Raw genomic sequence first — 26,620 nt, 5'->3', positions numbered from 1 at the left:
CTGCTGGGCCCCCCGCCGCGGGCGCCGCGGGGCCAGGCTCCAGGTCACCGTGGAAGAAGGCGATACACCAGAAGAGGAGGCCGAAAAAGAGCCAGGACACGAGGAAGGCCGCGGAGAAGATCATGAGCATGTAGCGCCAGCGCGTGTCCACGCACGTGGTGAAGATGTCCGCCATGTAGCGCTGCGACTTGTTGCTCAGGTTGGCGAAGTAGACGTTGCATTGGCCGTTCTTCTTGACGAAGCGGTTGCGGCGTTTCCGCCGGGGCACGTGGGCCTGCCCGTTGCGGCTGTGCCCGTGCATGTCCTGCAGCCGGCGTGGTCCCCTGGGAAGATGCAGGGCCTGGGGGTAGGGGGAGAAGCCGGACAGGTGAGATGCTGGGGAGCGAGGGGCGACCCAGGGGTACCCCAGCTCAGGGCACCAAGGCACACGCCCAAGGACACTCAGAGGGGAAGAGCCAGGACCAGAGCCCCAGACTTCCTCTGCCGGCATGTGGAGTGTGAGTTGAGGAGTGTGATCATGGCCTGAGTCAGTGCCCCCCAGGCCGGCCCAGCTCTGAAATTGGGGTCTGCCCACCCAGGAAGCTAGGGCCATCAGGATCTAGATCCTAGTCCCTGCCCCCCAACACGGTCCCTCCAACTCTCCTTTGCCCACTGTTCCAGAAGTTTCCTGATGCCCATCTTGGCTCTCCCACCATCTGTCCTGTTTGCCCTGAGCATAGGGAGCTATGGGTGTTCCGGCTCCACTCATCTCCCTGGGTTCAGTCTTATGACGTTGGGTCTCGCAGGAGCTGGACATCCTCCTGTGCTCTCCAATACAGAAGCCACTGGCCACCTGTGGCTCTTTACATTTAATTAAAATTAAATAAAATTTTAACTTCAGTTGTCATTTGCACTAGCCACATTACAAGTGTTCAGTAGCCACAGGTGGCTGATGGCCACCATTCTGGACAGAGGAGATACAGGCAATTTCCATCACTGCAGAAAGTTCTACCAGACAGCATTGGGACCTTCAGACCTCCTAAGTCTGACCTCTCTGTTGGACTCTTCCCTCCAGAGTTGCTTTGAGTCCCAAGCCCCAGATTCCTGTCCTGTCCCCAAACTGGTCAGGAGCAGTGGTGGGTGGAAGATCCACTGTGGGGGTCAAGATGAAAGAAGGGGGAGCCCCAAGCTTTCACTCCTATGTAGGCATCACTATCTCTATGTCACAGGTGGCTCAGAGATGGAAAGTGACCTGCCCAAGGCCACACAGCTGGTAAGTAAGTGGATCCCAACTCAGGTGCTCTCAGCATTGATGACTTCATGGTGTGAAAACCAGGACTGGGAGAGCCAGACACCCCTTCTGCCTAGTGGTATCCCTCAGACAATTCAATCCACCTCTCTGAGCCTCAATGTCCAGATGTATAAAATGCGGATCAAAAGTTCCTACCTCATAGGACCTAGGGAGACAGTAGGTGCTCAGTTAAAGCCAGTCGCCCTCCTACCTTCCTTCCCACTTCCCACTTGCCAGGCTGGTGAGAGGCAGAACTTGCCTCTCAGCGTCCCCAGCTGTTTCAGTGGAGGAGGCACCTCATCCCACCAGGTGGCAGGTGCACCAGCGGGGCCCATGGAGGGCAGACCCTCTTTCCACCTCTCCCTGCCACTGGGGCGCCAGGAGGGAGATGGTGCTGCCCGCCCTGGGCCCCAGCGGCTAGCAAGGCCAGGACCGGGCCTGGGTTCCCACTAACATCTTGGCCCAGAATTATGTAAGGCTGGAAGTTTCTATTTTCTGTTCTATTCTTCTTCCTGATCTAATTGTGCATCTGTGGCAATGTTTATACACTTCCCCAGTTCAGGACAACTCGGTTGCCGCAGCAACCGGTGCGCGCCAACGCTATAATTTAGAGATCAACAGCTTCAGAGCCTGCCTCTTCCCAAGAGAAACTCCCTCTTCCCAGCCCAGGAGAGTGAGCCCTGCCCCCACCTCCTCCCCCGTGGCCACCCCACCCCAACCCCCGGTTCTGCTTTCTTCTCCCCTGCAAAGGAGCTCCCTGAGTCCTGCAGTCCTGGGTTGAAGTTCCAGACCCACCGTGTGACTTGGGCAAGTTTTAACTGCTCTGAACCTCAGTTTCCTCATCTGGAAAATGGGACCAGTGAGACACATCATTCTGAAGAAGTAACAGGTCATGCGGGCATGACCTCTAATGCAGTACTAGCCGATCAGAGGTCATAACTTTATCTGGGAGCCCCAGACCCTCTCTGCCACCTCCCCAGAGTCCCAACAACCAGGGCTCCAGGTGGTAGCCCTGAGAGGATGGGGGGCCAGGTGCACCTTCTGGTCTATAAATAATTTTCAAGGAGTTTGTCCTTTGCTAAACGTCTCCCCCTCTGCTCTGTCCCACTGCCTTAAATGCCTCCATTGGCACCACCAACTGTCAGAGGAGGAGGAGCGTAAGATCGCCAAGTTCAAGACCCTCATTTTACATCTGAGGCCAAGGAAGTCCAGAGATGGGAAAGACTTGCTGGGAGTCCTAGAGCGAGGCCTGGTGGGGTTTGGGGTTAGGGAAGAGAAGGTGCCAGCTCAGCCCCAGCAGGCCCTGGACCACCGTCTGCAGGTCTCCAGGAGAGAGGCAGAGGGGACAAGCGTGGCAGCCTGGGCCTCTGCCAGATGAGGGTCCTGCCCAAGGCTGAACGTAAGCCCAGGGTGCTGGGGGACCCCCTGGTTCTCTGCCCAGTGGGACTGGCTCCTGACTTGGTGGTTCACCTGGTGGTGCAGAAGGGGCTCTTCATAAGGTCCCACCATCTAGGAGGGGCCCTGGGGGTGAGGGGGTGAGGGGGCTGGTACCCCCGCGGCTATAGGCTGTGGGCCTCCCCTCCCCAGCACTGCCCACTATTCCCCCTTAGTGACCGAGTGAGTAGCCTCAGCCAGTGCCACAGCCCAGGGTCAACCCCGAGGTCCTGCCCATCCCACCGCTGACACTTCAACCGTCTCTTCAGCGCTCACTCCCAGCCCCTGCCCTTCTATTGCCCCAGACCCCACCATCCCATACCCCTCGCTGCTGCACCTCCTGGCAGGCCAGGGCAGGTTCCCTAAGTCCCTGCTGTACTCTGGGCCCTGGGGTGACTGCCTCACGCTGCTGGCGTGTCCTGGTGCTTGGCAATGCCTGCTCCTGGTCCGTGAGGAACGCTGCCTCCCAGGTACTCCCCAGATCCGCAACCCTTTGCCACGGAGGCACCTGTGTGCAACCGTGAGCAGCTCCATCCCCCTGAAGATCCTCTGCTGGCCAGAGCCCAGTGCCTCAGCTGCAGGGACCTGCTCGCATGAGCGCACTCTCCTGCCACCACGGACCCCTCTGGCGGGAATGAGAGGCTCACCTGCCAGCGCATGGGCTGCCCCTCACAGTGCCTCGCCAAAGAGGGAAAAGTACGAGCTTGACACTGTGTTTTCATGTAACGACTGCCAGCTTTTCTCCTCCTTCTTTGTCACACGGGGCTCCCTGGGGAAGGCACATGGACCGAAGGTAAGTGTGAAAGAGATGGTGGCAGAGGGACAGAAGCATTGACAATTCAGTGCCATCCTCCTCTGAATATAGACACTTCAGTTTTTTAAAAAAGAGCCCTGGTGGCTTAGGGACCTGCATTATTCCTACAATTATACTACGCTTTTCTGGAAGGCAGGGAACTGGTCTAATCCGCTTACATCGAATGTGCACTGCGAGAATGCACTTTCAGGCATGTTTTCTGCAGCGGAGGCCCCAGGAGGCGGGAGGCCTCCTTCCTGGCCTTCTCCTTCCTGGCCTCGGTTCCTCCTCCAGTCAATGGGCTATTTGACCGCCCAGCCTCTGTCTCAGGGCTTTTTAGAGGGTCACAGAGCTTGACATGAAATGATAGAACCAAAGGGATTGGTGAGGTGGGGCCCACGTTTCCCCGAACCCCCAAGTGTGGGCCACTAGCCCATGGCAAGGTGAGAAAAAAAAAAGGACCAGGGAGCTGCTGTCTTTTATTCTAAGATTGCATCTTGAGACTGTCTGAGTGGTGAACGTTCTTTTAGGAAGTGATGGGGATGGGAGATGCTGGCTACTTTTTAAAATTTAATGTCCTTTCTTGGCAAAACGAAGATCTGACAATGCTATACCAGCTACCAAACTTTTAATTTTACTGTACTGTGGACATCCAAAGTCTGGGAATCCCTAGTGCAGACTTCATTGGACAACTAGGGAAACTGAGGCCAAGAGCAGGGCCGTGGCACAGTGTCTGAGGTGGTACAGCGGTCAGCCACCGTGGAAGGAAACTCAGGCCTCAGGGGGGAGATGACGGTGACCAGCAAGGCTGTCACGCTGGCACCGGCACTGTCCTGCCCCTTCCTGGGGAATTAGGGAGGAGCCGCAGGCCCTGCATTCCAGTGGGTCCGGAGAAGGCAGGAAGACCACCTGCTCTAGTCACCTCTTAGGTTTTCCCTATGATTTCATGACACTAAATGTCCATTCCTTGCCCACAACTCCCTGTGCAAAATTAAAACCAATAAACTAGCAGCAGCCCCAGAGGGTCCCAGCAACCCGGACAGGTCACGAGGGCAAATCTCCCTCTGCACACCCTCACCACCCACGGGAGACACAGTGACAGCTGCAGATGCACCTGCCAGCCCCAGACAGCAGCACCAGCCCTTCCTGGAACCCAGCTCCCTCAGACGGGATGCGGGAGCGGGCGGAAGCCCACACTTGGGAGCATTAGCCAGTGCCAGCATGCCTGTCTTTGTGCATCTCATTCCATCCTGCCATGAGCCTCTGAGGTTGCTGTGATTGGGTGAACCAGCCCTTCCTGGAACTCAGCTCCCTCAGACGGGATGCGGGAGCGGGCGGAAGCCCACACTTGGGAGCATTAGCCAGTGCCAGCCTGTCTGTCTTTGTGCATCTCATTCCATCCCGCCATGAGCCTCTGAGGTTGCTGTGATTGGGTGAGACAACAGGGGAGGTGATGTGACTTGCCCACCAGCCCTTCCTGGAACCCAGCTCCCTCAGACGGGATGCGGGAGCGGGCGGAAGCCCACACTTGGGAGCATTAGCCAGTGCCAGCATGCCTGTCTTTGTGCATCTCATTCCATCCTGCCATGAGCCTCTGAGGTTGCTGTGATTGGGTGAGACAACAGGGGAGGTGATGTGACTTGCCCGAGGTCACACAGCCAGGAACCCCTCGCTCTGCAACTTCTCTCTGAGAATGAACACTCTGCGCACACCGGCTCCGAGCCAGGCGCCGCCTCTTCTGCCTCATGGAAGCATCGCTGCACCCTTTGTTTATTTCACAAGTATTTATTAAGCACCTACCACAGCAACAAGCAGGGTATTATTTCTTCCAGCTGAAGAATTGTAGGCTGCAGAGTTGGGGGAGGGGCTGAGCACAGGGATGGGGTGGGGGTGGGGGTGACAAAGCCAGGACTCCAACCCAGGTCTGGCTGGCCGCAGGTCCCTGGCTCCACCTGCAACCCAGCCTCTGGCTAGGTCTCCTTCACCTGCTCAACCTAGGTCCCCTCAGGCCCTCCAGACCCACCCCAAACTCCCTCAGTTCCCCGATGCCATTCCTGGCTGCACTGCCAGCCACCAGCCTCCAGCCCCTGCTTCCTCTGCACCCCTCAGCCCTCACTGCCTGTCTGCATCACTTGGTGTCTGTTCTACTTTATGAAAATAACATGCTGGCTAAACCCACGTGCCTGGTTCTCAGTCTCACCTCTGTCGCCTCCTAGCACATCCTCCTCAGACCTCAGTTTCCCCATCTGCAAAATGGAGATGATGGTAATAGTATCTACCTCACCAGGCCGCTGTTGAGGCGAACATGATAACCACACTAAAGAAACACCAGCTGACGCGAGGGGTCATAGGGCATTGTGGGTAAGATGCAAAAAATGATATGTTGCTGACGGTGATGTCAAGGGTGTTGATGATGATGATGTAAGAGCACGGGACTGGGAGCTGGGAAACCCCTTCCAGCCCTGGCTCCACCTCTGATGTGACCTGGCCAGGTGTACCTTCCCTCCTTCTCCAAAATGGGGGACCATAATTGCTCCCTGGCAAGATAACTGGGTAGATGTAATGTCTGGAATAAGGCAGGTGACTGGTGGATCTTTCTGAGTCTGACCAGCCCCACGCATCCCTGGGCCCCGTCTCGGCCTGGAGGGAGAGGCTAACTTTCAGGGAGCTGGCACAGGGTGATGAGGGGTTGATTCAGTGCACCCAGGAGGGGTCCTAAAGGGTGGGGATATTTTCCTGGGGGAAGTGGAAGGAATTAACACTGTTACCCCACTTTCCATCCTTGGGTAGCACAGAGTCTGTCCTTAATGCCAGCTCTGAGCCCCTCACGGTGGGCTACCTGATTTGGGTGGGGGAGACTTTCAGGGAGCGAAAGAGCTCAAGGTCCCAGGCAGCTGAGTAAAGCGGAGCTGAGGACAGACCTAGCCACAGGGGGTCCCCACCGGCCTCCGGCTCTCTGCAGGCCCCATCCTCCTTTTCAGACCCTGGGAGGTCTCACTCTCTTCTTTTCATGAATCTTGAGAGCCCACACCTTCCCCCTCCCAGTGTAGCCACTTCAACTCTGGAGTCTATACCACTTTCTGCCTGTGTGGCCTAAGGCAAGTTACCTAACCTCTCTGGTCCCCAAACTCCTCATCTTTAGGTGAAACTAATAATAGAGCTTACTTCATAAGACTGTGATGAGAGTAAATGGGATCCCGCACATCACGTGCCCAGCACAGAGTACATCATCGATAAGGGTGAGTATTACTCCCAAGGCTGAATAGTCCTTGATTTTCTCCCCTGAATTTCAGATGCAGCTTCCCAGAGCTCACCTGGCAGCCATCCACCTGTCCTTCCAACACTGCACTAGGGAGCAAGGAGGCAAGACCAGCAGCCTCAGAATCACACAGAGCTGGGTGGCAATTGGGCTCAGTCCTGCCTAGCTCTAGCAGGTTCACTGGCTTCTCTGAGTCCCAGTATCTCCATTTGCAGAAGGAATATAGCAATGCCTACCTGCAGGATGGTCCTGAGAGGCAGATGCAGATTGTCACAAAAGTGCAGGCCACACAGCGGGTGCTCAGTAAACACCGTTCCTTCCCTCCACCTTCTTCTGGGCCCTGAAATCCCACTGCACACCTAGCCATAGGCCAACTCTGTGACATTGCAAAATCCACGCTGAGCATCTGAGGATTTAGCATGCATTCCCTGTGCCGGCGCTGTTCTGAGTGCTTCACGCGTGATCAATTTCTGTCATCCTCACACTGACCTCAGAGGAAGTTACGATTATCATCCCTATTTTAGAAGTAAGAAAACAAAGTCACAGAGAGCTTCAGTGACTTGCCCAAGGTCACACAGCTCATAAGCGGTAGAGCCTGGATTTGGACCTGGGCAGTTGGCATCAGACCACACTGATGAGGCATGTTTCTCTCCTGCCTTGAAGATACGCTGTCACTCTGTACGTTTGCTTCCTCTTGATAGGCATAATCAAGTCCTACTATGTGCCAGGTTCCGTGAAATCAGTCCTACTTGGAAAGGAGAAAGTGGATCATAGGGCAAGTTGGAGCCAGGACCTGGGTTCTTGACGGCGAGTCCAGGCAGAGCCAGGACACACAGGTGAGTCTGTGCTCTAGATGGGCTCGTTCCTCCAACTCTGCACCCCACCGTGCCCCCGAAACCACTCAGCCAGCGAATGCGGGTCAGGTGAACTGGCTGAAAAGCAAGTTCCACAGAATGTCCAGAGAGGCCTTGGGTCAGGGCAAAATCACAGGAGCAGGTGGCTAGAGGACCCAGAGGCCACCTGCTCCGACCCACAGGTGCGCCCTTTGCTGCCCTGCTGATGGTTGGTCCCTGTCCTCCATGGGGAGCTCACTGCCCCTCACAAAGGGGTCCCCCAAGTACCTACAGAGATTTGAAGGCAAGAGCAGGTCTCCAAAGGTTTCTCTTTTCCAGAACAACCTCAGCTTCCTCAATGGTGGTGGGCTTCAGTCCCCCACTGCCTCGTGGTGCCTTCTGCGGACCTGCTCTGCTTTGCTACACTTCCTCCAAAGTCTCTTGTGCAGTTCCTGTTGACTGCACACTTGCTGTGGGTCAGACACAGGCCTCGGACTCACCCGGCTTACGGACCAGCTGGGCGAGACACTCTAGAGGGCAGGAGCATCTGCACAGTGGGCAGGTGTGGATTGTGTGAAGTGGTTTGAAGGAAAAGTACAATGTGATGTGAGAGGGAAGACGAGGGGTGCTAGGTGGATGGGGATCCCCGAAGGCCTCTGAGAAAGTGACATGTAAGCTGAGACCTGGGTAGTAAGTAGCAGTCAGTCAGGAGAATTGTGTCTGTGTGAAAAGTGGGGTATGGAACATTCCAGAAGGAGCATGGTGTGTCAAGACTCTGCAGCAAGGCCAGGTTGGGGCAGTGAAGTGAGCAGGAGGGGGAGCTGCCCAGGATGAGGACCCAGAGGCAGGAGGGGAAAGGGTTGTCATCCTCAGGGCCACGGGAAGCAGGTGGCAGGCTGTCGAGTTTTGCCTGCTCTGGTCTTCTAAATTTTCATGTGAAATCATTAAGACAAATAGGAGTAAAGAATAACACAATAAACCCTTGTGTATCCGCCACCAGCTTAAGAAATAAAACATCCTGGATACGGCCTCTGAAAGGAAAGAACGCGGACCTCGTGTTTCTGGTCTTCTAAATTTTCATGTGAAATCATTAAGACAAATAGGAGTAAAGAATAACACAATAAACCCTTGTGTATCCGCCACCAGGCTTAAGAAATAAAACATCCTGGATACGGCCTCTGAAAGGAAAGAACGCGGACCTCGTGTTTTCCCTACACTCTTATCAGCAACAGCCCAAAGCAGACAAGCAACCAGCTCTGCAGTGGGTGGCAGCTGGGTGCCAGCAATTCAGCTCCGATGCTGTCTACCTGGAGACAGCGTCGTCGGATCCCACGGGTTGAGGGCTCAGTCCCCAAGACTGCCCCCCACTTCCAATGCCAATTGCAAGCCCCAGGTGGTTTTACCTGTGCTTCTGACCAACTGGCTATAAATTGGGGTCCCCACGACTCCCTCCTTGCATTTGATTAATTTGCTGAGTGGCTCACAGAACTCAGGGAAATACTTACTTACTTGTAGCAATTTATTATAAATATTACAAAAAATACAGGTGAAGGGATGCACAAGGCGAGGTTTGGGGAGAGGCACGGAGCTCCCACGCCCTCTCCAGGCGCACCACCCTCCAGGAATGTCCGCATGTTCAGCTACTGAGAAGCTCCCTGAACCCTGCGCTCTTGGGATTTTACAGAAGCTGCGTCACTCGGGCTTGACTGAAGCGCAGACGACTGTGTAGAAATGGGACTGGACAGAAAGGGTATGAAGGGTGTGATGCAGCACTGACAGACGGGGTGGGGAAGCCCAGTGAGTCCTGTCCAGGTTCTTCTCGGCCTTTCTGTGCAATATTTATTCCTCCAGGGCATGGGGCAGGACCCCTCCTGAAATGGAGGTCTTATGTCCCACATCAGATAAGGGAGGTCAGAGAGTTTCTTTTAAGCCAGCTCCAAAACAGAAAGGTGGAGAGAGGTTAGAACAAGCCTGGAACTGTAGTTGAAAACCAAAATACAGATATCATAATGTCACCAGGTCTCGGTGGCACCCTGGCCTGATCTGGCCTCTGAGGCCTGCTGCGTCCGGGAGCGTTGGGCACATCGCTGTGGTGAGATGTGTTAGGCTGGTCTCCGCAGCTCTGTGTGGGGCACAGTGGAAGCAGGAGGCTGGCAAGGAGGCGCTGATGGTGGCTTGGAGCTGCCGGGATGATGGCCGTGGGGCTCAAGAGAAGGAAAGGGATTCGGGACACATTCTGGACAAAGAGTTTGCAGGGCTTGGTGTGGACTGGAGGGAAGAGTGACGGGTAATGGTGGCAGACTGACGGAGGCATGAGTTTTAGGAGCAGCAGTTTCTAGTGTGCAGAGGCCTTGGGACGTCCAGATGGAGATGTCCGCTGGATGTCAGATCTCCATCCTCTGATAGAGATCTGGGCGGAGTCAGGGATGTCAGACCATGGACATCTGGGTGACATGTTCATCTGTGATAGCGGGTGACAGTGCCTGGGCCAGGGGTGTTGAGTGAGAAGAGAGGTCTTGGACCAAGCCCCAGAGAAGAGGGAACTTTGGGCAGAGTCACCCACAGAGTCACCCTGGCCAGCCCAGACCACCTGAGGATGGTGTCCACACATCTCTCCTCCATTTGGATTCCCTCCCTCCCCAGCCAAGAAGGGCAAAAACTCCTCACGGGCAGGGGAGAAGGGGTAGTGCTGGGGGGAGGAGGGGAGCTGTGGTGCGCTCGGAGGGAGGCGGCAGCAGGAGCAGAGGTGACCTTGGCCCATGTCTGTCCCCATGCCCGCACCCCAGCCCAGGGACGGGGTGGACCTGGTGATCACTATCCCCCACCTTCATGCCTCCTCCTCGGCTCTCAGCCAACAAGACTTCAGGAGCTGGGGCTGCTGGCTGGGGGGCAGGGGGGTCTCCCTGAGCTTTGGGGAATAGGGGCCAATGCCACCCATCACACATACACAGGATTTCCCTGGAATGTTCCACTGGGCCCAGTAGGTACCTCCTAAAGAGGAGGGGTGGAGTACGGAGGAGTGGGGAACGGAGAGGCAGGGCTATTCATCAGAGGCCACCAGGCGGCACCGCCTGTGACGCCTCCTGTGCCCTCCTGGGACTCCAGCCTGAGACATTCGTGCACGCGGGCAGCCTTGTTTGCTGCAGCATTGCTTGGAAGCAGCCCAAATGCCTATCCATGGATGGTAGACCACGCAGCCATAAAAAACGAGGAGGGAGCTCTTTAAGGAGCCATGTGGGTCCTCAAGATGTATTTTTATGTGGAAAAAAAGGCGACAGTGCTGAACAGCGAGTATAGTAGCTGCCATTTGTGTAAAAAAGGAGAGAAAAGAAATTTATAGATACACATATTTGCTTGTCTCTGCTTGTCTGTGGATGGAGACCCAGGAAACTGGTGACACTGGCTGTCTCCAGGGAGGGGAAGCAGGTGGCTGGGGATGGGGTGGGAGGAAGAATTCTCACTGTATTCCCGTTTGTCTTTTTAATTTTAGAACCATATGAATGTATTACCTATGGAAAAAATGTACATGAAAAGTTTTTAAATCAGTGTGTAATTTTCAGAGAGGGGTTACAGCATTCGTAAGGTCTTCAAAAGGGACTGTGACCCCAGAAAGTCTGAGAACACTTCACTCAGGGCTGCGTGGCTTTGGGAAAATACTTTAACTTCTTTGAGTCACATCCATAAAATGTGTAGGAATAAGAGCCACTGCACGGGCATGCTGTAAAGACGGGCAGTGGGGGCAGGGGCTTGCGAGCTGGGAAGTGCAGAAGCTCCTTCCCCTCCGGGGAGGCCCCCGGGGCTCCTCTCAGCAGCTCTGACAGAGGCCTCTGGCTGGTCTTCGTCTTCCTCCTAGAGTCTTCCAGGCCTGAGGACCCCTCCCCGGGTTGCACCTCAGTCTCCCTCCTTCCGCCTCTCTATGCCACACACCGTGCAGTGCCCCGCTCGGCCACCCGGCCTCCCTTCTCTTCACCTCTGCTCATCCAGTCCCATGGTTTAAAATACCACCCGGCCCATCGGGTTGCACCTCAGTCTCCCTCCTTCCGCCTCTCTATGCCACACACCGTGCAGTGCCCCGCTCGGCCACCCAGCCTCCCTTCTCTTCACCTCTGCTCATCCAGTCCCATGGTTTAAAATACCACCCGGCCCATCTCCCTCCCGGGCAGCAACAAGCAGACTCGCTCCTGCCCCGTGTGTCTGCTGGACATGGAAGAGGCATCGCAAACCCAGCACCACCAAGACAGAGCCATGACCCCCACCCCCCAGCCTCGCCTCCCTGGCCTTCCCCGTCCATCTGCGGCCCTCCACGGGGTCACTCAGGCCTGACGCCTGGGCATGGTCCTCCAACCCGCCCTAAACCCAGGCGCAGTCATAGTGGTATGGTATAATAACTAACACACACTCAGTGTCTATCTACCGTGGGCCAAGCACAGACTACTCGTTTGATCCTCACCACACCTGCCACACCTGTTAATATCATTCCGCAGGGGGCTCAGGAGCTTGTTCAAAGCAGGTGAACCTCGGGGCTGCACCCTGGATGCTGGCCCACACCCTGGCCAGCCAACCCACAAAGCCACATTACTACCCAGACAACCGCGTGGCCTCCCCGGCCTCATGGCACTCCTCCCCAGGGCACCCAGGNTGAGAGGGAAGACGAGGGGTGCTAGGTGGATGGGGATCCCCGAAGGCCTCTGAGAAAGTGACATGTAAGCTGAGACCTGGGTAGTAAGTAGCAGTCAGTCAGGAGAATTGTGTCTGTGTGAAAAGTGGGGTATGGAACATTCCAGAAGGAGCATGGTGTGTCAAGACTCTGCAGCAAGGCCAGGTTGGGGCAGTGAAGTGAGCAGGAGGGGGAGCTGCCCAGGATGAGGACCCAGAGGCAGGAGGGGAAAGGGTTGTCATCCTCAGGGCCACGGGAAGCAGGTGGCAGGCTGTCGAGTTTTGCCTGCTCTGGTCTTCTAAATTTTCATGTGAAATCATTAAGACAAATAGGAGTAAAGAATAACACAATAAACCCTTGTGTATCCGCCACCAGGCTTAAGAAATAAAACATCCTGGATACGGCCTCTGAAAGGAAAGAACGCGGACCTCGTGTTTTCCCTACACTCTTATCAGCAACAGCCCAAAGCAGACAAGCAACCAGCTCTGCAGTGGGTGGCAGCTGGGTGCCAGCAATTCAGCTCCGATGCTGTCTACCTGGAGACAGCGTCGTCGGATCCCACGGGTTGAGGGCTCAGTCCCCAAGACTGCCCCCCACTTCCAATGCCAATTGCAAGCCCCAGGTGGTTTTACCTGTGCTTCTGACCAACTGGCTATAAATTGGGGTCCCCACGACTCCCTCCTTGCATTTGATTAATTTGCTGAGTGGCTCACAGAACTCAGGGAAATACTTACTTACTTGTAGCAATTTATTATAAATATTACAAAAAATACAGGTGAAGGGATGCACAAGGCGAGGTTTGGGGAGAGGCACGGAGCTCCCACGCCCTCTCCAGGCGCACCACCCTCCAGGAATGTCCGCATGTTCAGCTACTGAGAAGCTCCCTGAACCCTGCGCTCTTGGGATTTTACAGAAGCTGCGTCACTCGGGCTTGACTGAAGCGCAGACGACTGTGTAGAAATGGGACTGGACAGAAAGGGTATGAAGGGTGTGATGCAGCACTGACAGACGGGGTGGGGAAGCCCAGTGAGTCCTGTCCAGGTTCTTCTCGGCCTTTCTGTGCAATATTTATTCCTCCAGGGCATGGGGCAGGACCCCTCCTGAAATGGAGGTCTTATGTCCCACATCAGATAAGGGAGGTCAGAGAGTTTCTTTTAAGCCAGCTCCAAAACAGAAAGGTGGAGAGAGGTTAGAACAAGCCTGGAACTGTAGTTGAAAACCAAAATACAGATATCATAATGTCACCAGGTCTCGGTGGCACCCTGGCCTGATCTGGCCTCTGAGGCCTGCTGCGTCCGGGAGCGTTGGGCACATCGCTGTGGTGAGATGTGTTAGGCTGGTCTCCGCAGCTCTGTGTGGGGCACAGTGGAAGCAGGAGGCTGGCAAGGAGGCGCTGATGGTGGCTTGGAGCTGCCGGGATGATGGCCGTGGGGCTCAAGAGAAGGAAAGGGATTCGGGACACATTCTGGACAAAGAGTTTGCAGGGCTTGGTGTGGACTGGAGGGAAGAGTGACGGGTAATGGTGGCAGACTGACGGAGGCATGAGTTTTAGGAGCAGCAGTTTCTAGTGTGCAGAGGCCTTGGGACGTCCAGATGGAGATGTCCGCTGGATGTCAGATCTCCATCCTCTGATAGAGATCTGGGCGGAGTCAGGGATGTCAGACCATGGACATCTGGGTGACATGTTCATCTGTGATAGCGGGTGACAGTGCCTGGGCCAGGGGTGTTGAGTGAGAAGAGAGGTCTTGGACCAAGCCCCAGAGAAGAGGGAACTTTGGGCAGAGTCACCCACAGAGTCACCCTGGCCAGCCCAGACCACCTGAGGATGGTGTCCACACATCTCTCCTCCATTTGGATTCCCTCCCTCCCCAGCCAAGAAGGGCAAAAACTCCTCACGGGCAGGGGAGAAGGGGTAGTGCTGGGGGGAGGAGGGGAGCTGTGGTGCGCTCGGAGGGAGGCGGCAGCAGGAGCAGAGGTGACCTTGGCCCATGTCTGTCCCCATGCCCGCACCCCAGCCCAGGGACGGGGTGGACCTGGTGATCACTATCCCCCACCTTCATGCCTCCTCCTCGGCTCTCAGCCAACAAGACTTCAGGAGCTGGGGCTGCTGGCTGGGGGGCAGGGGGGTCTCCCTGAGCTTTGGGGAATAGGGGCCAATGCCACCCATCACACATACACAGGATTTCCCTGGAATGTTCCACTGGGCCCAGTAGGTACCTCCTAAAGAGGAGGGGTGGAGTACGGAGGAGTGGGGAACGGAGAGGCAGGGCTATTCATCAGAGGCCACCAGGCGGCACCGCCTGTGACGCCTCCTGTGCCCTCCTGGGACTCCAGCCTGAGACATTCGTGCACGCGGGCAGCCTTGTTTGCTGCAGCATTGCTTGGAAGCAGCCCAAATGCCTATCCATGGATGGTAGACCACGCAGCCATAAAAAACGAGGAGGGAGCTCTTTAAGGAGCCATGTGGGTCCTCAAGATGTATTTTTATGTGGAAAAAAAGGCGACAGTGCTGAACAGCGAGTATAGTAGCTGCCATTTGTGTAAAAAAGGAGAGAAAAGAAATTTATAGATACACATATTTGCTTGTCTCTGCTTGTCTGTGGATGGAGACCCAGGAAACTGGTGACACTGGCTGTCTCCAGGGAGGGGAAGCAGGTGGCTGGGGATGGGGTGGGAGGAAGAATTCTCACTGTATTCCCGTTTGTCTTTTTAATTTTAGAACCATATGAATGTATTACCTATGGAAAAAATGTACATGAAAAGTTTTTAAATCAGTGTGTAATTTTCAGAGAGGGGTTACAGCATTCGTAAGGTCTTCAAAAGGGACTGTGACCCCAGAAAGTCTGAGAACACTTCACTCAGGGCTGCGTGGCTTTGGGAAAATACTTTAACTTCTTTGAGTCACATCCATAAAATGTGTAGGAATAAGAGCCACTGCACGGGCATGCTGTAAAGACGGGCAGTGGGGGCAGGGGCTTGCGAGCTGGGAAGTGCAGAAGCTCCTTCCCCTCCGGGGAGGCCCCCGGGGCTCCTCTCAGCAGCTCTGACAGAGGCCTCTGGCTGGTCTTCGTCTTCCTCCTAGAGTCTTCCAGGCCTGAGGACCCCTCCCCGGGTTGCACCTCAGTCTCCCTCCTTCCGCCTCTCTATGCCACACACCGTGCAGTGCCCCGCTCGGCCACCCGGCCTCCCTTCTCTTCACCTCTGCTCATCCAGTCCCATGGTTTAAAATACCACCCGGCCCATCTCCCTCCCGGGCAGCAACAAGCAGACTCGCTCCTGCCCCGTGTGTCTGCTGGACATGGAAGAGGCATCGCAAACCCAGCACCACCAAGACAGAGCCATGACCCCCACCCCCCAGCCTCGCCTCCCCGGCCTTCGCCATCCATCTGCGGCCCTCCACGGGGTCACTCAGGCCTGACGCCTGGGCATGGTCCTCCAACCCGCCCTAAACCCAGGCGCAGTCATAGTGGTATAATAACTAACACACACTCAGTGTCTATCTACCGTGGGCCAAGCACAGACTACTCGTTTGATCCTCACCACACCTGCCACACCTGTTAATATCATTCCGCAGGGCGCTCAGGAGCTTGCCCAAAGCAGGTGAACCTCGCGGCTGCACCCTGGATGCTGGCCCACACCCTGGCCAGCCAACCCACAAAGCCACATCACTACCCAGACAACCGCGTGGCCTCCCCGGCCTCATGGCACTCCTCCCCAGGGCACCCAGGAGGAATCCCAGCCCTGGCGAAGTCCTGCCCTCTCTGACCTCACCCCTCCTCACCCCTCCCCACCCCTGGCCACGTGGACGCAGATGCACCAAGTTTATTCCATCTCCGGGCCTTTGCACTGGCTGTTCCCTTTAGTTGAAATCCTCTTCTCCAAGACTCCGCAGCTCACTCCTTCCTGCCGTTCAGCTCTTGAGTCAAGGGCTGCCTGTCCCAGGAGGCCCCTCGGGCACTGTCCACACAGTTTCCTGATCTTCCTACCAGCACTTAACGATCCAAACCCACCTCATTCACAACATTCTAATTGACTCCCTGCTTCACCCTGCATCCCAGGGCCTGGCACATAGTAGACGCTTAGTAAACAACTGACGACTGACAGAGACACAGGATAATTTCAGCCCGTCGTCATTCCTGTGAAGGACCTAAGCGGGGCGAAGTGACAGAACGTGACCAAGGAGAAGCTATTTTTGACATTGTAGTCAGGGAGAATCTCTCAGTGGAGGTGGTCTCTGAGCAGGGAGCAGAAGGAGACCTTCTGTGTCACTGGACACAAGCGTAGTGGCCGTGAGCAGGGGAAGAGGCGACAGAACGTCTGAGGCCTTGGGCCTTTGCCTCTCTCTCCATGGGGCACTGGCTTCTTCCCAGGTGTCCTCCCAGGGATGGGGGCAGGGGCGTGGGTGCAGGCGTGTGGAGGGGGTATGGCAGACAGAGGCTTCGGAAGGGCCAGAGACAGCGGCAGTAGGAACAGTCAGTCCCTGCTCCTACCCCAACAAGCAAAGGACTGTCACTAACGGAATGCCCGCCACACACAAGCAAAGTGCTAAGTGCTTACTCATCATTTCTGACAATTCCCCCCACCCCCAGCTCCTACCGCCAGAGACTCTCGAACTCCAGCCACCCACCCCCCTCTCCATCCATCCATTCATTCATTCATTCATCACCCTAACTGGAACAGCATCCAGTATCCTGAACTGGAACAGCATCTCCCTTCCTGCCTGGTGCACCAGCTCCTACCGCCAGAGACTCTCGAACTCCAGCCACCCACCCCCCTCTCCATCCATCCATCCATTCATTCATTCATTCATCACCCTAACTGGAACAGCATCCAGTATCCTGAACTGGAACAGCATCTCCCTTCCTGCCTGGTGCACCTCCACCACAGAACAGTGCCCTGCCTTGGAGGGCACTCCGTAAGTAATTGTTGAGTGAATGAACTTTATTGAGCTCCTACTAGGTGCCAGGAAAGAGAAGCACTTAAGACCGAACACTGCTTTGCTGAGCTCTGTTTGTGTATGTGTGAGGACAGGAGCCAAAGGGGGTGCACAGCCAGAGGGCTCAGGGTCCCCAGGGAGATGTGGGAGAGTGCAAAGACGGAGCAGGGCTGTGGCTGGGCTGGGCAGAGAATGGTGAATTGGGGCCAGAGTAGGACCTAGGCCCCCAGGTAAGGTGTTTGGCCCGCAGGAGCTGGGTGGGCTGCTGGGCAAGGGAAGGAGACTGCTTGTGAGGGCAGAACAGTGGCCTCCTGGAATTCTGGGCACTTACATTCTTAGGAACTGAGCCTCTAGGAAAAAAGGAATCTGCACACCCAAGCCTCTATCAGTGGTGCTCCAAAATTTCTATACAGGGCAGTGGCTGTCAAACTTTTACCAGGGTAAAAACAGACATATTGTTTGTTATTTTTACTTACTATATAGCATATATTTTTAAAGCTGAAACAAGAGCTTCACAAAATAAGGCCCTCACTACATGCATAGTGCTTTAAACTTTTCTTTCTTATTTCATTTTAAAAAAATAAGTAATGCAACTCGCCAAATCAATTTCACAAACCACTAACAAGCCAGGACCTGCGTGCAATTTTAAAAGCACTGGCCTGAAGGGTGCTTAGAAGCTGTGAATGGGTTGAAATGGAGAGCTGAGCCTGTCTTGGAGCTGAGACTAGCTGAGCTTGGACCACGGGCTTTTGGAGGCACAGCCATTGGGGAGTTGTTGGGGGTCATAGGGGATTCTTGGATGGTCTGTTAGACCCCTTGGGCTCATAGGACTTCTACCCTGCAGCCCAGACTACAGGGACCCTTTGGGTTCTGGGTCTAATCCCTTCCCTTGGCCCCATGTGAGAACCCCCTGCTGCCCCGCTAGCAGTTGCTTACACACCTCCATGACAGGGAGCCCACCCGCTCCTCAGGCAGCCCACTTGACTGTGGGGAGTGAGGCTCTGCTGCGCTGTCCATGCAGCTGGGAACTGGAATTTCCTCCCATGGCTGACTGTTCTTTCTGTCCCTGGCCCATCATCTCAGGGACCTGGGGCAGCCCTGGCGTGCGGCTGTGGCCCTCACTCCACCCTACCTGGTTCTCTCTCCTCTCTACTGCCCAGTCACTGCCCAGTGTCTGGGGGACAGCCTTGGAACCCATCCAGAGAGAGGCTCTTTCCAAGGTCAGGTGGCCTCAGGATCTGCAGCTGCATGGCCTGGCGCTGGCGCTCAGCCAGCCCTACCCCCGCCCAGGCAGGTCTGCGGCGGTGGGGGTGGGAGTGCTCAGAGGGGCTGCAAGGGCAGGGCTCAGCAGGGGGGCAGGTGCCTGGACACCTGAACATCTGAGCTATCCAGAGAAGAAGGTAATGGCTGGTGAGTGCAGAGGCAAGGGAGGCGGAGCCCAGAAACCCAGCCCAGGGGATGACACAAAGTCGTTCATGTCAACAACAGGCCGTGATACATTCACAGATCCCCAGGCTCACAAGAACGTCCCACCAACCCTCAGATGCAGGGGCACAAGCCCACCCTTATCTGTGCAGAGTCTGAAGTCTCAGCAAGGTGAAAAGGCTGCCCAAGGTCACACAGCCACTCAGGGTGGAGCTGGGCTTGAACCCAGATCTTGTTTCCTATCCATGGGACTCAAGTGGGACTACTGGGGCCGGAGGAAAGAAGACTTGTAGGGACAGAAGGAGGCGGATCACCCCTCCTGTTCTGTCGGGAGCAGGCTGGGTCCTTCAGGTCAAAGTGGGAGGCAGGGGTCAATCAGCAGAACCTTCCAGAAGCTTCCTGGGAGATGGTGAGCAACCACCAAGAGGAGTGTGGAGGGATTCAGATGCCCTTGTCAGAGTGGTTGCAGAAGCATGTCTCCCATGGGTGGGAGGTCCAAAGGACACCTAAAGCCCTTCTGCCCCCTCCATGTCACCCACAGCTAGGGCCCCTCCAGCTCTGTGCCTGTCACTTCCCCTGCATGGCCCCATGGAGTCCCCTAATCGCTGACCCCCATCCCATCTGTCCCCCATCCCATCTGTCCCCCAGGCTGAGTGGCACCTTAGCATTCACAGGGCACAGGGCCCCGGGCTTCTTCTCAGGCCTACAGTGGGAGAAGAGAGGCTCCTGCAGGGGGTTTGGGGTAGGGGCTGGAAGAGGAGCTACAAGGTAGGTGGGGGCCAGACAGTGAAGCCTGGTGCCAACTCTACCAGCAACTGGATGTTGGCCAAACCCTGTCCCCTAGGCCTGAGTCTCCCCATCAGTAAAATGGGATCAACTCCCCACAGCACATGGTCCCTCCTCTCTGCCTAGCTGCCTCCCCCCCATCCCCGTGGCTGGGCAGGAGCTGGGTAGACTCCAGCAACAGACAGGGCAGCAAAAGGAAAAAGCCAGCATGTCCCCACCATCCCCACAGGTGGTCCCTGCTTCAGAGAGGGGCAAAGACAGGTTCCCAAAAGGACAGTGACCTGGTGAAGGTCACATGGGGTTAGTGAGTGGCTGAGCTGGGATCAGTCAACCCCAGGCCTGCCTATTTCTTACTGCTGTGACAAGGGGCTGCCCCTTCCCCTCTCTCCACTCTGAGGATTTGCCCAGGCGAGGGGGCTTGAAGAGATCCAGCCCCTCTTCTCCTCATCCAAACACCATAGATATAGGGAATGTCTTAGAGGAGGAGGGTGTCAGCAGACCTGGGGGCCCATCAAGAGGCAGAGCAGTCAGGAGCAGCCCTGGGCTCAGGTCCAGCCCCAGCTGTGCCACCATTGCTGTGTGACCTTGAGAAAACCCCTGTGGTCTCTGGGCTGTTTCTCCATCACCCAGGAGAGGTGTGGAGACCAGGGAGACACAGGAGCAGACCGGGGGCCCCTGGGTAAAGCTGGGGAGGGGTTTCACCTTTGACTCTGTCCCAGGGAGCTCCTCTGCCCAACTGCACTTCCATGCCCCATCTGTCCTCTGCATTGCTGGAGGCACCCACTGGGCCCACCTGGGCAGGCCTAGACTAAAGCAACCAGTTGATAGGGCACTATGACAATGCAGTAGGGACACAGCTCCTGCTGGGGTCAGGAATGCCAAGGACCACCTTTCCCTGTAGCCCTGAGGGACCCTGTCCTTGACCTGCCAATATCTCTCAGGGGCACCTCACTTCCCCCTGCCTCCTGAGGCCAGATGGTCCAGCTTTTGGCACTAGGGCTGGTCAAGGACTGGCCAGGTAGCCACAGTGAGCTCATGGGATGGGGGTGGGGGGTGCAGCATGGGGGACAGGGTGGGCTTATGCTCCAGCTTGCTCTGGGTCTTGGCTTTGGCCAGTACTGCCCCTGTGGCCCACCATCTGGCCCCTGTGGTGAGCCTGGAGGACTTGGGTGAGCTGTTGCAGGGAGAAAAAGGGGAGCATCAGGCTGGAACATGGGGGACAGGGTGGGCTTATGCTCCAGCTTGCTCTGGGTCTTGGCTTTGGCCAGTACTGTCCCTGTGGCCCACCATCTGGCCCCTGTGGTGAGCCTGGAGGACTTGGGTGAGCTGTTGCAGGGAGAAAAAGGGGAGCATCAGGCTGGAAGAGGTGTAACCTCCCTCCTTCAGGAGGCCAAAGGGAGACCCTGCGCTGGCTGGAGCTGGCAGGAAAAAGCATATATGGCTGTTTCTGCCTGTGGGGCCTTAGGCAAACCCTTGTTTCTCACTGAGCCTTGGTTCTTTCATCTGTAAAGTGGGGGTGATGGTTCTCACAGGGTGGTGGGGAGGATTAAGTGAAATCATGAATGTAAAGCCCAGCACAGGGCCTGGCACACAGGGACTACTCCCCATCCTGCAGGAACAGCCCCAAGAAAACCCCACTATTACCCCGGCATTCCTCCCTACCCAGTTCCCAGCCTGCGTGTCCTGCAAAAGAACAGGGGGCTTAGAATCAGGCAAAACCCATCCACTCCAATCCAGTCCCAGACACTTTCTACTTTCAGCCCAGCCACTCCCCTTACTGAGCCTCAGTTTCCCCTTCTGAGCATGAAGAGAACCATTGATTCACCAAGTCCTCACCATGGAGGCCAGATGGCCAGCCGCAGGGGCAGTATTGGCCAAGGCCAAGACCCAGAGCAAGCCAGAGAGTGAGCCTACCCCTGCCCTCCACGCTGCACCCCACCACCACCCGTGAGCTCAGTGTGCGCGCCTGCAGGAGCGCGCACGTGTGACTCAAGGTCTATTCATAGCTGAGCTCCACCAGCTGCAGCGTCACAAGCAGAGGGGCCTGAGCCCATATTATTATTTCAATTACCATCTGAATTAAAAGTTTGAGCAGCTATCAGCCCACGTAGCAAGGAGAAGAGGGAGCAGGAGAAAAATAAAGATGAAAAGGAGAAGAAGGGCTGCACCCAGAGATCCCCCACACCCCAAGGAGGGCTGAGTCCGCCGAGGAGGCTTAAAGGTTATGCCAGCTGCCAGGATGCCTGCCCGCCCCTTGCCCAGGGCCCAGGGTCCTTGTGAAGATGCGAGGAGCACTTTGAGATGACAGCCCAACCGCAGCTACTTTGTGGAAACAGATCACTCAGTCCAGATTCTTTGTCACATGGATGGGCGGACCGAGCTCAAAGAGGGTGAGGGACTGGCCCAAGTTCACACAGGGGGCACACCAGGGTGCTCTCTCCATGACCCTTTCTTGCCAGGCAGGTCGCACACTCAAAGTTTCCCCTGACCCTACCAGGCTGCAGGACACCAACATCTGTGAGTGGTCCTGGGGGCAGGGCAAGAAGCGCAGGGGTGGAACCCGTGATCTCTGCTGGTTTCTCTCCCTGTTCCCCAGCTTGACTCTCCTCCCTGCAGCCCTAGCCTGGAGCCGGCACTACTCAGCCCTCTGCACCCCCAACCCCACATCTCATGCCACCAGCAGCCCAAAGGCCTCTCCTCACCCACTGGTGCAGAGGACAGAGCCCTGGGCCAGGAGACAGACAGCCTGGCCTGAATCTAATTCTCTGGGCACCTTTGGGCAGGTCATTCCTTGTCTCTGAGACTCAGTTTTCCCATCTATAAAATGAGTTCCTTCCTCTGGTGCAGGTCTGTATCTGAGTTTTCAGAATGGAGCCCCTAGAGGATCCCTGAGGGGGTGTCATGCTGCGTGGGCAACTAGACCATCTCCTGCCAAGCCCTGGCCCAGGGGAGGAACGTTTTCCACTCTTTTCCCAGGGAAGTCGCAGAGACAGCCCCCAAGAACCAGACCAGTCTTAACTCAAATCCAGGCTCCTCTGCTTCCTTGCTGTGTGACCTTGGACAAATCACACAGACTCCCCTGATCCGTAGCTTCCCCATCTGTAACACAGGGATGTCAAATCAACATTGCGAGGTTGCTAGGAGGATTAAATGAGAATTTGCAAAAGCTCCTAGACCAGTGCTCGGTGAGACGACGTGAGCTTCCCAGCTGGGAAGTGGGTAAGTGACAGGTGCTGCTTCCCAGCTCCTCCCTGGGAAATATCAAAGATTCCTAGGGTCTTGGAGGTGGGGATATTATTTGACCTCACCCAAAAGCAGGAGTCACTGGGCCAGGATCCCTGGCAGGTGCTCATCAGGCTCTGCTTGCATAGCTCTGGAAACGAGGAGCTCACTATTTCACAAAACATCCACAGCTGCTCCTCATCTTTTTCCACTGTAAGCTCTGCAAATTTTCTAGAATAGATCATAACCTTCCAGCTTAACTCCAAATTCAGCCCGTCCCTGCCTGGGACTAGCTGAAACTGTCTTTAAACTGAGCCTGAAAGGAGTTCCTCAAATAGAGGGATGGGATTAATACCTGAGAGAGCTGGGGAGCAGGGAGGGAGAAGGAAGGGGCCGAAGTCAGACCTGGGCCCTCAAAGCTCCTGGGTCCTGTCGGGCTTGCCACAATGTTCCACAGGGTGGTTGTGTGTCTGCCTGTCTGTCTGTCTGCTTCCAGGTGGGGCTGGGACCCAGCAATCCTGGGTTCCAGCCCTGGCTCTGCTTTCTCCATCCCAAACCATCACTGTGACCTCCTCTGGGCCTCAGTTTCCACTTCTGCAGAATGAGGGCATCAGACCAAGTCTTCTGTCTGAATTAAGACACTCTTCTGCCCCACCTCCCCCAACTCCTGGCAATTCTGGGTGAGCCTGCCCCTCACCTGCATCCCGGCCTGCTGGGGACCATTAGGGCCCTAAGAGTCTATAGTTTCAGGGCCAGACATCCTGTCTCTTCTCCTGTCCCCTCTTTCATGTGTAGTGCCTTGGAAACTATCTTTGAGAGTTCTATCATCCCCATTTTATAGGTGAAGAGCTGGAGGCACAAGGAGGTGAAGCCACCTGCTCAAGGTCACAGAGAGTGATTCAAAAATCAGGATTCCCTCCTCTGGGCCCAGGAGAGCAGCAGGACTTAGCACATCTTTTCAGGAGAGTCACTAAGATCTTGAACGGCCAAGTGCTCTCTATACAGATGTGGATTCTGCATAGGGTGGGGGTGACCTGATCAAGGTCACATAGTAAGTAAATCGGGGTCCTAAACTGAGGCTTCCTGCCTCCCAAGCCCCCCCTGGCCTGGGGAACAGCCACATGGCTTCACTTCCTGCTCCAGTCCTGGGATCTCCCCAAGACTGGGGCCCTTGTCCTGCCTCTAGGCCCTGCTTGGCTGTTCCCAGAAGCCCCCAACACCTGGGACTAAGGTGGGAAGAAGGGAGCCAGGAAACAAAGTTAAGGGCTAGCCGCTGCCCTCCGTCCCTCCGTCCCTCCCGCTCCCTCTCCCCTCGTGCAGGGGGAACGGCGGTGATGTAATGCGCTCGGCTTTCGTCCCGGTGCCAATCTCAGAAGAGAGACGACAGATTGCGTGAGCCAAATTTGGCATCCTAGGGGGAGAGGCATGAAAAGTGGAGATGTGGAGGAGAAGAGAGAGGAGCCTGGGGAGGTACAGGAGAAGCCCCCTGCCCAGCAGACCCGAGGCACCTCCCTTCCCTCCACTCAGGCCCCCCAGCTCCTCCCCAGCCCGCTTGGCCTTGGGGCCTCCCCAGTCACTCAGGGGCCAGCCTGGGTGCTCCCTGGACCCTCCAGCCCCAGTGCTGCTAGTCCTGCTCCCCCACCTCCACCCCGACACACTGCTCCAGCTCCTTTTCCCACTGTCGCTAGTTTCCTGGTTACCATGTTGCTGGTTGTCATGTCGCTTACATGTCCTCGTGACTCAGTGGTCCCCGCAGAAGAGCCCCCTCCTCCTCACACCCCCCTTAGCACTCGCCCCCGCCTCCCCCAGATCCACATTAAGAACCAGCCCGCCCTGTAAGCCTACACTGTTCCTCCTCCCCTTCCCTCTCATCCCAAGCTGAGAGATCTTTTCACAGCATCTCCTAGAGCTGCTTCATTCTCTGTTCCATAAATGTCTAAGAACCTACTATGCTCCAGGCTCACGCAAGCTGCTTTCCGAGACCTGACATAATCTGGAAACTGCTCAACACCCCAGTGAAGTCAGTACCATCATCCCATTCCCCAGTTGAAGAAACCGAGGACCCGGAGAGGCCAAGCCAGCTGCCCAAGGTCACCCAGCAAAAACTCGAGGCCAGCTCTGTCTGGTCACAGTGACCCCAAAGGTTTTTTCTAGGAGAGGAGCTTTCTTTTCTTTTCAAGGGTAACCCAAGGGGCCATGAGGGATAGCTCCCAAGCCCCAAATCTCCCTCTAATTCTTGGATAGTCCTACCCTTGGTCAGTCCTCTATTTCTGGCCATATTCCCCTCACCCCTGTCCCTCTGCCCCTTAGCTGTTCATCGCCCTTAAGGTAAGATGAGTCTTTACCCCATCTGCCCAGCACTTTCCCCAGCCTGCATACAGCCCTCAGCTCATCAAGCCCAGGGGCCCCCTTTGGAGGTCAGTGGGGCAAGCAGTGATGCTTCCGTTCCACAGACGTGGAGGTTGAGCGTCAGGAGGAACGCAACTCGCCCAGGGTGCTGGTTCTCAGCCAGCCAAGCTAATTTCTGGGAGCCTGAATGGAGGCTATGTGAGGCCCACTGCCCAGTGTAGAAACCCCCAGAAGGAGTCCCTCCTCCCAATGTAGAACAGAGGCGAATGACTTCGGTTTGGATATGGGTCAGCTCGAGGACCAAAAGCCTTTGCTCCCGCCTTGCTGCACCTAGCCCTTATCTTAACTGCTCTGCCTCTCCATGTGCTCCCCCCATTACAGGCCGAGCCAGGGCCATGGTGTGGCTCTTCGGCCCCCAACAGCTCCCAGAAGCCCTGAAGTTCTGGAGGTCATAGGACTGGATGTGGGGGAGAAGCAGAGTGCATTTACATCCGTGCGCGTGCACACACACGCACACACACACGCACGCACACACGCGCGCACACACATGCGCGCACGCACACACGCGCGCGCACACACACGCACGCACACACGCGCGCACACACATGCGCGCACGCACACACGCGCGCGCACACACACGCACGCACACACGCACGCACACACACGCACACATGCACGCACACATGCACGCACACGCACGCACACAGGACTCCAGCCCTTCTGCGGCCTTGCAAGCTGGCCCTTGTGCCTCCCTCCCTCAGTTTCCCAGTTCCCTCAGCCTGCTGCTTGACATTCTTCTGCTCTTGAAGCCCTCATCTGTCAACTTAGCCAGGCTGCCCTGCCTCTGGCTCCCCAGAGGATGCGTGTGCCTGCATCCTCCCACCATCCTGCAGCCTGGACACTGGTACAGAAGCGTGGTGGAGGGGACATTTGGCAGGTTGTCGGGGAAGTTCTCCTGGCTCAGGGCCTCATTCAGACCTCTCTTTCTCCCCAGTGTAGAGGAAAAAGCAGTCTCTGCCTCTCTCCCTAGCCTAAGTTGTGAAGTGTGAAAAGCCTCATCCACTGGATCCCTGCCCACCCACCCTGGGGTCGCCTGGCAGAAAGGAGGTTCTCAATACATGAGCACTGGGATATTGTTCTCGGGTCAGATCGCATGGCCATTTGCAAAGAGGCTGCAGTTGGGAGGTGGAGAGACACCCCCCACCTTGCCACAAGTCACCTGCCTTGAAGCTCCCCGGCATGAAAACTGGGGGTGGGAGGAGGCAGGGAAAGTTCATGGCCGGGGCAGGAGGTCGAGACCCCTTCCACCCACCTATCCCCTTTTCCTGGCCACAACCCAGATCCAGATGCTCCCGACCGACAGACAGACAGAAGCCGCCAGCTCCCGCGGAGTCACGGGACAGCGTCAAGCGCGCGCCGGGCAGCCAAGACCCGGGTCAGGCATAAGTGTGGAGCGGGCTGGGCCAGAGCGGCTGAGCCTCGGGACACACAGACACGCAAGCGGCCGGACAGACTGACGGACAGCGCCCGCGGAGCGCGAGCCCCCGGCTTACCGCGGCGCGGAGGGTCCGACGAGCGTCCGGGAGGCGCTGAGCAGGCGGCGCTACATCCCACGGCGCAGTCCGGCGGGCGGCGTCCCGGGCCGGGAGAGAGGAG

The 26,620-nt window shown here is 56.3% G+C and overlaps 1 protein-coding gene across 1 annotated transcript in view; it reads right to left on the bottom strand.

The window, feature by feature from the left end:
• KCNJ4 (potassium inwardly-rectifying channel, subfamily J, member 4) overlaps positions 1-26,586 on the bottom strand; it is a 28,839-nt gene extending 2,253 nt beyond the window's left edge. The window contains exons 1-2 of the mRNA XM_008566881.1: positions 26,518-26,586; positions 3-340 (exon numbers count right to left, since the gene is read on the bottom strand). Of these exons, the coding sequence (XP_008565103.1) occupies positions 3-301 (299 nt within the window). The 5' untranslated portion in view covers positions 302-340; positions 26,518-26,586. The remainder of the gene's footprint in view (positions 1-2; positions 341-26,517) is intronic.
• Positions 26,587-26,620: the final 34 nt, after the last annotated feature.

This window comes from Galeopterus variegatus, unplaced genomic scaffold, assembly GCF_000696425.1.
Source record: "Galeopterus variegatus unplaced genomic scaffold, G_variegatus-3.0.2 Scaffold274, whole genome shotgun sequence".
Lineage (NCBI taxonomy): Eukaryota > Metazoa > Chordata > Mammalia > Dermoptera > Cynocephalidae > Galeopterus > Galeopterus variegatus.
The sequence above is the reverse complement of the archived record's forward strand: the minus strand, read 5'-3'. Positions and strand labels throughout refer to the sequence as shown.